At 49.4% G+C, this 15611-nt stretch overlaps 1 protein-coding gene across 1 annotated transcript in view; it reads right to left on the reverse strand.

Moving 5' to 3' along the window:
• LOC142251750 (uncharacterized) overlaps positions 1 to 15611 on the reverse strand; it is a 127505-nt gene that overhangs the window by 19914 nt on the left and 91980 nt on the right. The window contains exon 6 of the mRNA XM_075324801.1: positions 1521 to 2126. Within this exon, the coding sequence (XP_075180916.1) occupies positions 1521 to 2126 (606 nt within the window). The remainder of the gene's footprint in view (positions 1 to 1520; positions 2127 to 15611) is intronic.

Genomic DNA, 15611 nt, shown 5'->3' on the forward strand with positions numbered 1-15611 from the left:
GTTGGAGCTGCAGTTGTTGTTGGAGCTGCAGTTGTTAGAGTTGCAGTTGTTGTTGGAACTTCAGTGGTAGTTGGAGCTGTAGTAGTTATAGGAGCTGCAGAGGTAGTTGGAGCTGCAGTGGTTGTTGGAGCTGCAGTGGTAGTTGGAGCTGCTGTAGTAGTTGGAGCTGCAGTAGTAGTTGGAGCTGCAGTAGTAGTTGGAGCTGCAGTTGTAGTTGGAGCTGCAGTTGTTGGAGCTGCAGTTGTTGTTGGAGCTGCAGTAGTTGTTGGAGCTGCTGTTGGAGCTGCAGTAGTAGTTGGATCTGCAGTAGTAGTTGGAGCTGCAGTTGTTGGAGCTGCAGTTGTTGTTGGAGCTGCAGTATTTGTTGGAGCTGCAGTAGTTGTTGGAGCTGCAGTGGTAGTTGGAGATGCAGTAGTTGTTGGAGCTGCTGTAGTAGTTGGAGCTGCAGTAGTAGTTGTTGCTGCAGTTGTTGTTGGAGCTGCAGTTGTTGTTGGAGCTGTAGTGGTAGTTGGAGCTGCAGTAGTTGTTGGAGCTGCTGTAGTAGTAGGAGCTGCAGTAGTAGTTGGAGCTGAAGTTGTTGTTGGAGCTGCAGTAGTTGTTGAAGCTGTAGTAGTTGTTGGAGCTACAGTGGTAGTTGGAGCTGCAGTAGTTGTTGGAGCTGCTGTAGTAGTAGGAGCTGCAGTAGTAGTTGGAGCTGAAGTTGATGTTGGAGCTGCAGTAGTTGTTGAAGCTGTAGTAGTTGTTGGAGCTACAGTGGTAGTTGGAGCTGCAGTAGTTGTTGGAGCTGCTGTAGTAGTTGGAGCTGCAGTAGTAGTTGGAGCTGCAGTAGTTGTTGGAGCTGCAGTGGTAGTTGGAGCTTCAGTTGTAGTTGGAGCTGCAGTTGTTGGAGCTGCAGTTGTTGTTGGAGCTGCAGTAGTTGTAGCTGTTGTAGTTGTTGGAGCTGCTGTTGGAGCTGCTGTTGGAGCTGCAGTAGTAGTTGGAGCTGCAGTTGTGGGAGCTGCAGTTGTTGTTGGAGCTGCAGTAGTTGTTGGAGCTGCAGTAGTTGTTGGAGCTGCAGTGGTAGTTGGAGATGCAGTAGTTGTTGGAGCTGCTGTAGTAGTTGGAGCTGCAGTAGCAGTTGGAGCTGCAGTTGTTGTTGGAGCTGCAGTTGTTGTTGGAGCTGCAGTGGTAGTTGGAGCTGCAGTAGTAGTTGGAGCTGCAATTGTTGTTGGAGCTGCAGTTGTTCTTGGAGCTGCAGTAGTAGTTGGAGCTGCAGTAGTTATTGGAGCTGCTGTAGTAGTTGGAGCTGCAGTAGTAGTTGGAGCTGAAGTTGTTGTTGGAGCTGCAGTAGTTGTTGAAGCTGTAGTAGTTGTTGGAGCTGCAGTGGTAGTTGGAGCTGCTGTAGTAGTTGGAGCTGCAGTAGTAGTTGGAGCTGCAGTTGTTGGTAAATCTGCAGTTGTTGTTGGAGCTGCAGTAGTTGTAGCTGTAGTAGTTGTTGGAGCTCCAGTGGTAGTTGGAGCTGCAGTAGTTGTTGGAGCTACAGTGGTAGTTGGAGCTATAGTTGTTGTTGGAGCTGCAGTAGTTGTTTGAGCTGCAGTGGTAGTTGGAGCTGCAGTAGTAGATGAAGCTGCAGTGGTAGTTGGAGCTGCAGTGGTAGTTGGAGCTGCAGTAGTAGTTGGAGCTGCAGTGGTTGTTGGAGCTGAAGTTGTTGTTGGAGCTGCTGTAGTAGTTGGAGCTGCAGTAGTAGTTGGAGCTGAAGTTGTTGTTGGAGCTGCAGTAGTTGTTGAAGTTGTAGTAGTTGTTGGAGCTGCAGTGGTAGTTGAAGCTGCAGTAGTTGTTAGAGCTGCTGTAGTAGTTGGAGCTGCAGTAGTAATTGGAGGTGCAGTTGGTGGAGCTGCAGTTGTTGATGGAGCTGCAGTAGTTGTTGTAGCTGCAGTAGTTGTTGGAGCTGCAGTTGTAGTTGTAGCTGCAGTAGTTGTTGGAGCTACAGTAGTAGTTGGAACTGCAGTGGTGGTTGGAGCTGCAGTAGTTATTGGAGCTGCAGAGGTAGTTGGAGCTGCAGTAGTAGTTGGAGCTGCAGTTGTTGTTGGAGCTGCAGTGGTAGTTGGAGCTGCAGTAGTAGTTGGAGCTGCAGTTGTTGGAGCTGCAGTTTTTGTTGGAGCTGCAGTTGTTGTTGGAGCTGCAGTAGTAGTTGGAGCTGCAGTAGTTGTTGGAGCTGCTGTAGTAGTTGGAGCTGCAGTAGTTGTTGGAGCTGCAGTTATTGGTGGATCTGCAGTTGTTGTTGGAGCAGCAGTAATTGCTGTAGCTGCAGTAGTTGTTGGAGCTGCAGTGGTAGTTGGAGCTGCAGTTGTTGTTGGAGCTACAGTGGTAGTTGGAGCTATAGTTGTTGTTGGAGCTGCAGTAGTTGTTTGAGCTGCAGTGGTAGTTGGAGCTGCAGTAGTAGTTGGAGCTGCAGTTGTTGTTGGAGCTGCAGTTGTTGTTGAAGCTGCAGTGGTAGTTGGAGCTGCAGTGGTAGTTGGAGCTGCAGTAGTAGTTGGAGCTGCAGTTGTTGTTGGAGCTGCAGTAGTTGTTGGAGCTGCAGTGGTAGTTGGAGCTACAGTAAATGTTGGAGCTGCTGTAGTAGTTGGAGCTGCAGTTGTTGTTGGAGCTGCAGTGTTTGGAGCTGCAGTTGTTGTTGGAGCTGCAGTAGTTGTAGCTGCAGTAGTTGTTGGAGCTGCAGTGGTAGTTGGAGCTGTAGTAGTAGTTGGAGCTGCAGTTGTTGGAGCTGCAGTTGTTGTTTGAGCTGCAGAAGTTGTTGGAGCTGCAGTAGTTGTTGGAGCTGCAGTGGTAGTTGGAGATGCAGTAGTTGTTGGAGCTGCTGTAGTAGTTGGAGCTGCAGTAGTAGTTGGAGCTACAGTTGTTGTTGGAGCTGCAGTTGTTGTTGGAGCTGCAGTGGTAGTTGGAGCTGCAGTAGTAGTTGGAGCTGCAGTAGTAGTTCGAGCTGCAGTTGTTCTTGGAGCTGCAATGGAAGTTGGAGCTGCAGTAGTAGTTGGAGCTGCAGTTGTTGTTGGAGCTGCAGTTGTTGTTGGAGCTGCAGTAGTAGTTGGAGCTGCAGTAGTAGTTGGAGCTGCAGTAGTTATTGGAGCTGCAGTAGTAGTTGGAGCTGAAGTTGTTGTTGGAGCTGCAGTAGCTGTTGAAGCTGTGGTAGTTGGAGCTGCAGTACTTGTTGGAGCTGCTGTAGTAGTTGGAGCTGCAGTAGTAGTTGGAGCTGCAGTTGTTGTTGGAGCTGCAGTTGTTATAGTTGCAGTTGTTGTTGGAACTTCAGTGGTGGTTGGAGCTGTAGTAGTTATAGGAGCTGCAGAGGTAGTTGGAGCTGCAGTTGTTGTTGGAGCTGCAGTGGTAGTTGGAGCTGCAGTTGTAGTTGGAGCTGCAGTTGTTGGAGCTGCTGTAGTTGTTGGAGCTGCTGTTGGAGCTGCAGTAGTAGTTGGAGCTGCAGTAGTGGTTGGAGCTGCAGTTGTTGGAGCTGCAGTTGTTGTTGGAGCTGCAGTATTTGTTGGAGCTGCAGTAGTTGTTGGAGCTGCAGTGGTAGTTGGAGATGCAGTAGTTTTTGGAGCTGCTGTAGTAGTTGGAGCTGCAGTAGTAGTTGGAGCTGCAGTTGTTGTTGGAGCTGCAGTTGTTGTTGGAGCTGAAGTTGTTGTTAAAGCTGCAGTGGTAGTTGGAGCTGCAGTAGTTGTTGGAGCTGCTATAGTAGTAGGAGCTGCAGTAGAAGTTGGAGCTGAAGTTGTTGTTGGAGCTGCAGTAGTTGTTGAAGCTGTAGTAGTTGTTGGAGCTACAGTGGTAGTTGGAGCTGCAGTAGTTGTTGGAGCTGCTGTAGTAGTAGGAGCTGCAGTAGTAGTTGGAGCTGAAGTTGATGTTGGAGCTGCAGTAGTTGTTGAAGCTGTAGTAGTTGTTGGAGCTACAGTGGTAGTTGGAGCTGCAGTAGTTGTTGGAGCTGCTGTAGTAGATGGAGCTGCAGTAGTAGTTGGAGCTGCAGTTATTGGTGGAGCTGCAGTTGTTGTTGTAGCTGCAGTAATTGTTGTAGCTGCAGTAGATGTTGGAGCTGCAGTGATAGTTGGAGCTACAGTTGTTGTTGGAGCTACAGTGGTAGTTGGAGCTATAGTTGCTTTTGGAGCTGCAGTAGTTTTTTGAGGTGCAGTGGTAGTTGGAGCTGCAGTTGTAGTTGGAGCTGCAGTTGTCGGAGCTGCAGTTGTTGTTGGAGCTGCAGTAGTTGTAGCTGTTGTAGTTGTTGGAGCTGCTGTTGGAGCTGCAGTAGTAGTTGGAGCTGCAGTTGTGGGAGCTGCAGTTGTTGTTGGAGCTGCAGTAGTTGTTGGAGCTGCAGTAGTTGTTGGAGCTGCAGTGGTAGTTGGAGATGCAGTAGTTGTTGGAGCTGCTGTAGTAGTTGGAGCTGCAGTAGCAGTTGGAGCTGCAGTTGTTGTTGGAGCTGAAGTTGTTGTTGGAGCTGCAGTGGTAGTTGGAGCTGCAGTAGTAGTTGGAGCTGCAATTGTTGTTGGAGCTGCAGTTGTTGTTGGAGCTGCAGTAGTAGTTGGAGCTGCAGTAGTTATTGGAGCTGCTGTAGTAGTTGGCGCTGCAGTAGTAGTTGGAGCTGAAGTTGTTGTTGGAGCTGCAGTAGTTGTTGAAGCTGTAGTAGTTGTTGGAGCTGCAGTGGTAGTTGGAGCTGCTGTAGTAGTTGGAGCTGCAGTAGTAGTTGGAGCTGCAGTTGTTGGTAGAGCTGCAGTTGTTGTTGGAGCTGCAGTAGTTGTAGCTGTAGTAGTTGTTGGAGCTCCAGTGGTAGTTGAAGCTGCAGTAGTTGTTGGAGCTACAGTGGTAGTTGGAGCTATAGTAGTTGTTGGAGCTGCTGTAGTAGTTGGAGCTGCAGTTGTTGTTGGAGCTGCAGTTGTTTTTGGAGCTGCAGTGGTAGTTGGAGCTGCAGTAGGAGTTGGAGCTGCAGTTGTTGTTGGAGCTGCAGTTGTTGTTGGAGCTGCAGTAGTGGTTGGAGCTGCAGTAGTTGTTGGAGCTTCTGTAGTAGTTGGAGCTGCAGTAGTTGTTGGAGCTGCAGTAGTTGTTGGAGCTGCAGTGGTAGTTGGAGCTGCAGTAGTAGTTTGAGCTCCAGTTGTTGTTGGAGCTGAAGTTGTTGGAGCTGCAGTAGTTGTTGAAGCTGTAGTAGTTGTTGGAGCTGCAGTGGTAGTTGAAGCTGCAGTAGTTGTTAGAGCTGCTGTAGTAGTTGGAGCTGCAGTAGTAGTTGGAGCTGAAGTTGTTGTTGGAGCTGCAGTAGTTGTTGAAGCTGTAGTAGTTGTTGGAGCTGCAGTGGTAGTTGAAGCTGCAGTAGTTGTTAGAGCTGCTGTAGTAGTTGGAGCTGCAGTAGTAGTTGGAGGTGCAGTTGTTGGTGGAGCTGCAGTTGTTGATGGAGCTGCAGTAGTTGTTGTAGCTGCAGTAGTTGGTGGAGCTGCAGTTGTAGTTGTAGCTGCAGTAGTTGTTGGAGCTACAGTAGTAGTTGGAGCTGCAGTTGTTGTTGGAGCTGCAGTAGATATTGGAGCTGCAGTGGTAGTTGGAGCTGCAGTAGTTGTTGGAGCTGCTGTAGTAGTTGGAGCTGCAGTTGTTGTTGGAGCTGCAGTTGTTGCTGGAGCTGCAGTGGTAGTTGAAGCTGCAGTGGTACTTGGAGCTGCAGTTGTTGGAGCTGCAGTTGTTGTTGGAGCTGCAGTGGTAGTTGGAGCTGCAGTAGTAGTTGGAGCTGCAGTTGTTCTTGGAGCTGCAGTTGTTGTTGGAGCTGCAGTAGTTGTTGTACCTGCAGTAGTTGTTGGAACTGCAGTGGTAGTTGGAGCTGCAGTAGTAGTTGGAGCTGCAGTAGTAGTTGGAGCTGCAGTTGTTGGAGCTGCAGTTGTTAATGGAGCTGCAGTAGTTGTTGGAGCTGCAGTAGTAGTTGGAGCTGCAGTTGTTGGAGCTGCAGTTGTTAATGGAGCTGCAGTAGTTGTTGGAGCTGCAGTAGTTGTTGGAGCTGCAGTAGTAGTTGGAGATGCAGTAGTTGTTGGAGCTTCTGTAGTAGTTGGAGCTGCAGTGGTTGTTGGAGCCGCAGTACTAGTTGGAGCTGCAGTTGTTGTTGAAGCTGCAGTAGTAGTTGGAGCTGCAGTTGTTGTTGGAGCTGCAGTTGTTGTTGGAGCTGCAGTAGTAGTTGGAGCTGCAGTAGTTGTTGGAGCTGCTGTAGTAGTTGGAGCTGCAGTAGTAGTTGGAGCTGCAGTAGTTGTTGGAGCTGCAGTAGTTGTTGGAGCTGCAGTGGTAGTTGGAGCTGCAGTAGTAGTTGGAGCTCCAGTTGTTGTTGGAGCTGCAGTTGTTGTTGGAGCTGCTGTAGTAGTTGGAGCTGCAGTAGTAGTTGGAGCTGCAGTTGTTGTTGAAGCTGTTGTAGTAGTTGGAGCTGCAGTAGTGATTGGAGCTGCAGTAGTTGTTGGAGCAGCAGTAGTTGTTGGAGCTGCAGTGGTAGTTGGAGCTGCAGTAGTACTTGGAGCTCCAGTTGTTGTTGGAGCTGCAGTTGTTGTTGGAGCTGCTGTAGTAGTTGGAGCTGCAGAAGTAGTTGGAGCTGAAGTTGTTGTTGGAGCTGCAGTAGTTGTTGAAGCTGTAGTAGTTGTTGAAGCTGCAGTGGTAGTTGAAGCTGCAGTAGTTGTTGGAGCTGCTGTAGTAGTTGGAGCTGTAGTAGTAGTTGGAGGTGCATTTGTTGGTGTAGCTGCAGTTGTTGATGGAGCTGCAGTAGTTGTTGTAGCTGCAGTAATTTTTGGAGCTGCAGTTGTAGTTGGAGCTGCAGTAGTTGATGGAGCTACAGAGGTTGATGGAGCTGCAGTAGTTGTTGGAGCTGCTGTAGTAGTTGGAGCTGCAGTAGTAGTTGGAGCTGCAGTTGTTGTTGGAGCTGCAGTTGTTGTTGGAGCTGCAGTAGTTGTAGCTGCAGTAGTTGTTGGAGCTGCAGTGGTTGTTGGAGCTGCAGTAGTTATTGGAGCTGCAGTTGTAGTTGTAGCTGCAGTAGTTGTTGGAGCTAAAGTAGTAGTTGGAGCTGCAGTTGTTGTTGGAGCTGCAGTAGATATTGGAGCGGCAGTGGTAGTTGGAGCTGCAGTAGTTGTTGGAGCTGCTGTAGTAGTTGGAGCTGCAGTTGTTGTTGGAGCTGCAGTTGTTGCTGGAGCTGCAGTGGTAGTTGGAGCTGCAGTGGTACTTGGAGCTGCAGTAGTAGTTGGAGCTGCAGTTGTTGTTGGAGCTGCAGTGGTAGTTGGAGATGCAGTAGTTGTTGGAGCTGCTGTAGTAGTTGGAGCTGCAGTGGTTGTTGGAGCTGCAGTTGTTGTAGGAGCTGCAGTGGTAGTTGAAGCTGCAGTAGTAGTTGGAGCTGCAGTTATTGTTGGAGCTGCAGTTGTTGTTGTAGCTGCAGTAGTAGTTGGAGCTGCAGTAGTTGTTGGAGCTGCTGTAGTAGTTGGAGCTGCAGTAGTAGTTGGAGCTGCAGTTGTTGTTGGAGCTGCAGTTGTTGTTGGAGCTGCAGTAGTTGTTGTAGCTGCAGTAGTTGTTGGAACTGCAGTGGTAGTTGGAGCTGCAGTAGTAGTTGGAGCTGCAGTAGTAGTTGGAGCTGCAGTTGTTGGAGCTGCAGTTGTTAATGGAGCTGCAGTAGTTGTTGGAGCTGCAGTAGTTGTTGGAGCTGCAGTAGTAGTTGGAGATGCAGTAGTTGTTGGAGCTGCTGTAGTAGTTGGAGCTGCAGTGGTTGTTGGAGCTGCAGTTGTTGTTGGAGCTGCTGTGGTAGTTGAAGCTGCAGTAGTAGTTGGAGCTGCAGTTGTTGTTGGAGCTGCAGTTGTTGTTGGAGCTGCAGTAGTAGTTGGAGCTGCAGTAGTTGTTGGAGCTGCTGTAGTAGTTGGAGCTGCAGTAGTAGTTGGAGCTGCAGTAGTTGTTGAAGCTGCAGTAGTTGTTGGAGCTGCAGTGGTAGTTGGAGCTGCAGTAGTAGTTTGAGCTCCAGTTGTTGTTGGAGCTGCAGTTGTTGTTGGAGCTGCTGTAGTAGTTGGAGCTGCAGTAGTAGTTGGAGCTGCAGTTCTTGTTGAAGCTGCTGTAGTAGTTGGAGCTGCAGTAGTAGTTGGAGCTGCAGTAGTTGTTGGAGCTGCAGTGGTAGTTGGAGCTGCAGTAGTAGTTGGAGCTTCAGTTGTTGTTGGAGCTGCAGTAGTTGTTGGAGCTGCAGTGGTTGTTGGAGCTGCAGTAGTTGTTGTAGCTGCAGTAGTTGTTGGAGCTGCAGTGGTAGTTGGAGCTGCTGTAGTAGTTGGAGCTGCAGTTGTTGGAGCTGCAGTTGTTGTTGGAGCTGCAGTAGTTGTTGGAGCTGCAGTAGTTGTTGGAGCTGCAGTGGTAGTTGGAGATGCAGTAGATGTTGGAGCTGCTGTAGTAGTTGGAGCTGCAGTTGTTGTTGGAGCTGCAGTTGTTGTTGGAGCTGCAGTTGTTGTTGGAGCTGCAGTGGTAGTTGGAGCTACAGTAGTAGTTGGAGCTGCAGTTGTTGTTGGAGCTGCAGTTGTTGTTGGAGCTGCAGTAGTAGTTGGAGCTGCAGTAGTTGTTGAAGCTGCTGTAGTAGTTGGAGCTGCAGTAGTAGTTGGAGCTGCAGTTGTTGTTGAAGCTGCAGTTGTTGTTGGAGCTGCAGTAGTAGTTGGAGCTGCAGTAGTTGTTGGAGCTGCTGTAGTAGTTGGAGCTGCAGTAGTAGTTGGAGCTGCAGTAGTTGTTGGAGCTGCAGTGGTAGTTGGAGCTGCAGTATTAGTTGGAGCTCCAGTTGTTGTGTGAGCTGCAGTTGTTGTTGGGGCTGCTGTAGTAGTTGGAGCTGCAGTAGTAGTTGGAGCTGAAGTTGTTGTTGGAGCTGCAGTAGTTGTTGTAGCTGCAGTAGTTGTTGGAGCTGCAGTTGTAGTTGGAGCTGCAGTAGTTGTTGGAGCTACAGGGGTAGTTGGAGCTGCAGTAGTTGTTGGAGCTGCTGTAGTAGTTGGAGCTGCAGTAGTAGTTGGAGCTGCAGTTGTTGTTGGAGCTGCAGTTGTTGTTGGAGCTGCAGTAGTTGTAGCTGCAGTAGTTGTTGGAGCTGCAGTGGTTGTTGGAGCTGCAGTAGTTGTTGGAGCTGCAGTAGTTGTAGCTGCAGTAGTTGTTGGAGCTGCAGTGGTTGTTGGAGCTGCAGTAGTTATTGGAGCTGCAGTTGTAGTTGTAGCTGCAGTAGTTGTTGGAGCTAAAGTAGTAGTTGGAGCTGCAGTTGTTGTTGGAGCTGCAGTAGATATTGGAGCGTCAGTGGTAGTTGGAGCTGCAGTAGTTGTTGGAGCTGCTGTAGTAGTTGGAGCTGCAGTTGTTGTTGGAGCTGCAGTTGTTGCTGGAGCTGCAGTGGTAGTTGGAGCTGCAGTGGTACTTGGAGCTGCAGTAGTAGTTGGAGCTGCAGTTGTTGGAGCTGCAGTTGTTGTTGGAGCTGCAGTGGTAGTTGGAGATGCAGTAGTTGTTGGAGCTGCTGTAGTAGTTGGAGCTGCAGTGGTTGTTGGAGCTGCAGTTGTTGTAGGAGCTGCAGTGGTAGTTGAAGCTGCAGTAGTAGTTGGAGCTGCAGTTATTGTTGGAGCTGCAGTTGTTGTTGGAGCTGCAGTAGTAGTTGGAGCTGCAGTAGTTGTTGGAGCTGCTGTAGTAGTTGGAGCTGCAGTAGTAGTTGGAGCTGCAGTTGTTGTTGGAGCTGCAGTTGTTGTTGGAGCTGCAGTAGTTGTTGTAGCTGCAGTAGTTGTTGGAACTGCAGTGGTAGTTGGAGCTGCAGTAGTAGTTGGAGCTGCAGTAGTAGTTGGAGCTGCAGTTGTTGGAGCTGCAGTTGTTAATGGAGCTGCAGTAGTTGTTGGAGCTGCAGTAGTTGTTGGAGCTGCAGTAGTAGTTGGAGATGCAGTAGTTGTTGGAGCTGCTGTAGTAGTTGGAGCTGCAGTGGTTGTTGGAGCTGCAGTTGTTGTTGGAGCTGCTGTGGTAGTTGAAGCTGCAGTAGTAGTTGGAGCTGCAGTTGTTGTTGGAGCTGCAGTTGTTGTTGGAGCTGCAGTAATAGTTGGAGCTGCAGTAGTTGTTGGAGCTGCTGTAGTAGTTGGAACTGCAGTAGTAGTTGGAGCTGCAGTAGTTGTTGAAGCTGCAGTAGTTGTTGGAGCTGCAGTGGTAGTTGGAGCTGCAGTAGTAGTTTGAGCTCCAGTTGTTGTTGGAGCTGCAGTTGTTGTTGGAGCTGCTGTAGTAGTTGGAGCTGCAGTAGTAGTTGGAGCTGCAGTTCTTGTTGAAGCTGCTGTAGTAGTTGGAGCTGCAGTAATAGTTGGAGCTGCAGAAGTTGTTGGAGCTGCAGTGGTAGTTGGAGCTGCAGTAGTAGTTGGAGCTTCAGTTGTTGTTGGAGCTGCAGTAGTTGTTGGAGCTGCAGTGGTTGTTGGAGCTGCAGTAGTTGTTGTAGCTGCAGTAGTTGTTGGAGCTGCAGTGGTAGTTGGAGCTGCTGTAGTAGTTGGAGCTGCAGTTGTTGGAGCTGCAGTTGTTGTTGGAGCTGCAGTAGTTGTTGGAGCTGCAGTAGTTGTTGGAGCTGCAGTGGTAGTTGGAGATGCAGTAGATGTTGGAGCTGCTGTAGTAGTTGGAGCTGCAGTTGTTGTTGGAGCTGCAGTTGTTGTTGGAGCTGCAGTGGTAGTTGGAGCTACAGTAGTAGTTGGAGCTGCAGTTGTTGTTGGAGCTGCAGTTGTTGTTGGAGCTGCAGTAGTAGTTGGAGCTGCAGTAGTTGTTGAAGCTGCTGTAGTAGTTGGAGCTGCAGTAGTAGTTGGAGCTGCAGGAGTTGTTGAAGCTGCGGTTGTTGTTGGAGCTGCAGTAGTAGTTGGAGCTGCAGTAGTTGTTGGAGCTGCTGTAGTAGTTGGAGCTGCAGTAGTAGTTGGAGCTGCAGTAGTTGTTGGAGCTGCAATGGTAGTTGGAGCTGCAGTATTAGTTGGAGCTGTAGTTGTTGTGTGAGCTGCATTTGTTGTTGGAGCTGCTGTAGTAGTTGGAGCTGCAGTAGTAGTTGGAGCTGAAGTTGTTGTTGGAGCTGCAGTAGTTGTTGTAGCTGCAGTAGTTGTTGGAGCTGCAGTTGTAGTTGAAGCTGCAGTAGTTGTTGGAGCTACAGGGGTAGTTGGAGCTGCAGTAGTTGTTGGAGCTGCTGTAGTAGTTGGAGCTGCAGTAGTAGTTGGAGCTGCAGTTGTTGTTATAGCTGCAGTTGTTGTTGGAGCTGCAGTAGTTGTAGCTGCAGTAGTTGTTGGAGCTGCAGTGGTTGTTGGAGCTGCAGTAGTTGTTGTAGCTGCAGTAGTTGTTGGAGCTGCAGTGGTAGTTGGAGCTGCTGTAGTAGTTGGAGCTGCAGTTGTTGGAGCTGCAGTTGTTGTTGGAGCTGCAGAAGTTGTTGGAGCTGCAGTAGTTGTTGGAGCTGCAGTGGTAGTTGGAGATGCAGTAGATGTTGGAGCTGCTGTAGTAGTTGGAGATGCAGTTGTTGTTGGAGCTGCAGTTGTTGTTGGAGCTGCAGTGGTAGTTGGAGCTACAGTAGTATTTGGAGCTGCAGTTGTTGTTGGAGCTGCAGTTGTTGTTGGAGCTGCAGTAGTAGTTGGAGCTACAGTAGTTGTTGGAGCTGCTGTAGTAGTTGGAGCTGCAGTAGTAGTTGGAGCTGCAGTTGTTGTTGAAGCTTCAGTAGTTGTTGGAGCTGCTGTAGTAGTTGGAGCTGCAGTAGTAGTTGGAGATGCAGTAGTTGTTGGAGCTGCAGTGGTAGTTGGAGCTGCAGTATTAGTTGGAGCTCCAGTTGTTGTGTGAGCTGCAGTTGTTGTTGGAGCTGCTGTAGCAGTTGGAGCTGCAGTAGTAGTTGGAGCTGAAGTTGTTGTTGGAGCTGCAATAGTTGTTGTAGCTGCAGTAGTTGTTGGAGCTGCAGTTGTAGTTGGAGCTGCAGTAGTTGCTGGAGCTACATGGGTAGTTGGAGCTGCAGTAGTTGTTGGAGCTGCTGTAGTAGTTGGAGCTGCAGTAGTAGTTGGAGCTGCAGTTGTTGTTGGAGCTGCCGTTGTTGTTGGAGCTGCAGTAGTTGTAGCTGCAGTAGTTGTTGGAGCTGCAGTGGTTGTTGGAGCTGCAGTAGTTGTTGTAGCTGCAGTAGTTGTTGGAGCTGCAGTGGTAGTTGGAGCTGCTGTAGTAGTTGGAGCTGCAGTTGTTGGAGCTGCAGTTGTTGGAGCTGCAGTAGTTGTTGGAGCTGCAGTAGTTGTTGGAGCTGCAGTGGTAGTTGGAGATGCAGTAGATGTTGGAGCTGCTGTAGTAGTTGGAGCTGCAGTTGTTGTTGGAGCTGCAGTGGTAGTTGGAGCTACAGTAGTAGTTGGAGCTGCAGTTGTTGTTGGAGCTGCAGTTGTTGTTGCAGCTGCAGTAGTAGTTGGAGCTGCAGTAGATGTTGGAGCTGCTGTAGTAGTTGGAGCTGCAGTAGTAGTTGGAGCTGCAGTTGTTGTTGAAGCTGCAGTTGTTGTTGGAGCTGCAGTAGTAGTTGGAGCTGCAGTAGTTGTTGGAGCTGCTGTAGTAGTTGGAGCTGCAGTTGTTGTTGGAGCTGCAGTTGTTGCTGGAGCTGCAGTGGTAGTTGAAGCTGCAGTGGTACTTGGAGCTGCAGTTGTTGGAGCTGCAGTTGTTGTTGGAGCTGCAGTGGTAGTTGGAGCTGCAGTAGTAGTTGGAGCTGCAGTTGTTCTTGGAGCTGCAGTTGTTGTTGGAGCTGCAGTAGTTGTTGTACCTGCAGTAGTTGTTGGAACTGCAGTGGTAGTTGGAGCTGCAGTAGTAGTTGGAGCTGCAGTAGTAGTTGGAGCTGCAGTTGTTGGAGCTGCAGTTGTTAATGGAGCTGCAGTAGTTGTTGGAGCTGCAGTAGTAGTTGGAGCTGCAGTTGTTGGAGCTGCAGTTGTTAATGGAGCTGCAGTAGTTGTTGGAGCTGCAGTAGTTGTTGGAGCTGCAGTAGTAGTTGGAGATGCAGTAGTTGTTGGAGCTTCTGTAGTAGTTGGAGCTGCAGTGGTTGTTGGAGCCGCAGTACTAGTTGGAGCTGCAGTTGTTGTTGAAGCTGCAGTAGTAGTTGGAGCTGCAGTTGTTGTTGGAGCTGCAGTTGTTGTTGGAGCTGCAGTAGTAGTTGGAGCTGCAGTAGTTGTTGGAGCTGCTGTAGTAGTTGGAGCTGCAGTAGTAGTTGGAGCTGCAGTAGTTGTTGGAGCTGCAGTAGTTGTTGGAGCTGCAGTGGTAGTTGGAGCTGCAGTAGTAGTTGGAGCTCCAGTTGTTGTTGGAGCTGCAGTTGTTGTTGGAGCTGCTGTAGTAGTTGGAGCTGCAGTAGTAGTTGGAGCTGCAGTTGTTGTTGAAGCTGCTGTAGTAGTTGGAGCTGCAGTAGTGATTGGAGCTGCAGTAGTTGTTGGAGCAGCAGTAGTTGTTGGAGCTGCAGTGGTAGTTGGAGCTGCAGTAGTACTTGGAGCTCCAGTTGTTGTTGGAGCTGCAGTTGTTGTTGGAGCTGCTGTAGTAGTTGGAGCTGCAGAAGTAGTTGGAGCTGAAGTTGTTGTTGGAGCTGCAGTAGTTGTTGAAGCTGTAGTAGTTGTTGAAGCTGCAGTGGTAGTTGAAGCTGCAGTAGTTGTTGGAGCTGCTGTAGTAGTTGGAGCTGTAGTAGTAGTTGGAGGTGCATTTGTTGGTGTAGCTGCAGTTGTTGATGGAGCTGCAGTAGTTGTTGTAGCTGCAGTAATTTTTGGAGCTGCAGTTGTAGTTGGAGCTGCAGTAGTTGATGGAGCTACAGAGGTTGATGGAGCTGCAGTAGTTGTTGGAGCTGCTGTAGTAGTTGGAGCTGCAGTAGTAGTTGGAGCTGCAGTTGTTGTTGGAGCTGCAGTTGTTGTTGGAGCTGCAGTAGTTGTAGCTGCAGTAGTTGTTGGAGCTGCAGTGGTTGTTGGAGCTGCAGTAGTTATTGGAGCTGCAGTTGTAGTTGTAGCTGCAGTAGTTGTTGGAGCTAAAGTAGTAGTTGGAGCTGCAGTTGTTGTTGGAGCTGCAGTAGATATTGGAGCGGCAGTGGTAGTTGGAGCTGCAGTAGTTGTTGGAGCTGCTGTAGTAGTTGGAGCTGCAGTTGTTGTTGGAACTGCAGTTGTTGCTGGAGCTGCAGTGGTAGTTGGAGCTGCAGTGGTACTTGGAGCTGCAGTAGTAGTTGGAGCTGCAGTTGTTGTTGGAGCTGCAGTGGTAGTTGGAGATGCAGTAGTTGTTGGAGCTGCTGTAGTAGTTGGAGCTGCAGTGGTTGTTGGAGCTGCAGTTGTTGTAGGAGCTGCAGTGGTAGTTGAAGCTGCAGTAGTAGTTGGAGCTGCAGTTATTGTTGGAGCTGCAGTTGTTGTTGGAGCTGCAGTAGTAGTTGGAGCTGCAGTAGTTGTTGGAGCTGCTGTAGTAGTTGGAGCTGCAGTAGTAGTTGGAGCTGCAGTTGTTGTTGGAGCTGCAGTTGTTGTTGGAGCTGCAGTAGTTGTTGTAGCTGCAGTAGTTGTTGGAACTGCAGTGGTAGTTGGAGCTGCAGTAGTAGTTGGAGCTGCAGTAGTAGTTGGAGCTGCAGTTGTTGGAGCTGCAGTTGTTAATGGAGCTGCAGTAGTTGTTGGAGCTGCAGTAGTTGTTGGAGCTGCAGTAGTAGTTGGAGATGCAGTAGTTGTTGGAGCTGCTGTAGTAGTTGGAGCTGCAGTGGTTGTTGGAGCTGCAGTTGTTGTTGGAGCTGCTGTGGTAGTTGAAGCTGCAGTAGTAGTTGGAGCTGCAGTTGTTGTTGGAGCTGCAGTTGTTGTTGGAGCTGCAGTAGTAGTTGGAGCTGCAGTAGTTGTTGGAGCTGCTGTAGTAGTTGGAGCTGCAGTAGTAGTTGGAGCTGCAGTAGTTGTTGAAGCTGCAGTAGTTGTTGGAGCTGCAGTGGTAGTTGGAGCTGCAGTAGTAGTTTGAGCTCCAGTTGTTGTTGGAGCTGCAGTTGTTGTTGGAGCTGCTGTAGTAGTTGGAGCTGCAGTAGTAGTTGGAGCTGCAGTTCTTGTTGAAGCTGCTGTAGTAGTTGGAGCTGCAGTAGTAGTTGGAGCTGCAGTAGTTGTTGGAGCTGCAGTGGTAGTTGGAGCTGCAGTAGTAGTTGGAGCTTCAGTTGTTGTTGGAGCTGCAGTAGTTGTTGGAGCTGCAGTGGTTGTTGGAGCTGCAGTAGTTGTTGTAGCTGCAGTAGTTGTTGGAGCTGCAGTGGTAGTTGGAGCTGCTGTAGTAGTTGGAGCTGCAGTTGTTGGAGCTACAGTTGTTGTTGGAGCTGCAGTAGTTGTTGGAGCTGCAGTAGTTGTTGGAGCTGCAGTGGTAGTTGGAGATGCAGTAGATGTTGGAGCTGCTGTAGTAGTTGGAGCTGCAGTTGTTGTTGGAGCTGCAGTTGTTGTTGGAGCTGCAGTTGTTGTTGGAGCTGCAGTGGTAGCTGGAGCTACAGTAGTAGTTGGAGCTGCAGTTGTTGTTGGAGCTGCAGTTGTTGTTGGAGCTGCAGTAGTAGTTGGAGCTGCAGTAGTTGTTGAAGCTGCTGTAGTAGTTGGAGCTGCAGTAGTAGTTGGAGCTGCAGTTGTTGTTGAAGCTGCAGTTGTTGTTGGAGCTGCAGTAGTAGTTGGAGCTGCAGTAGTTGTTGGAGCTGCAGTAGTTGT

The sequence above is a fragment of the Anomaloglossus baeobatrachus genome, chromosome 9, assembly GCF_048569485.1.
Source record: "Anomaloglossus baeobatrachus isolate aAnoBae1 chromosome 9, aAnoBae1.hap1, whole genome shotgun sequence".
Lineage (NCBI taxonomy): Eukaryota > Metazoa > Chordata > Amphibia > Anura > Aromobatidae > Anomaloglossus > Anomaloglossus baeobatrachus.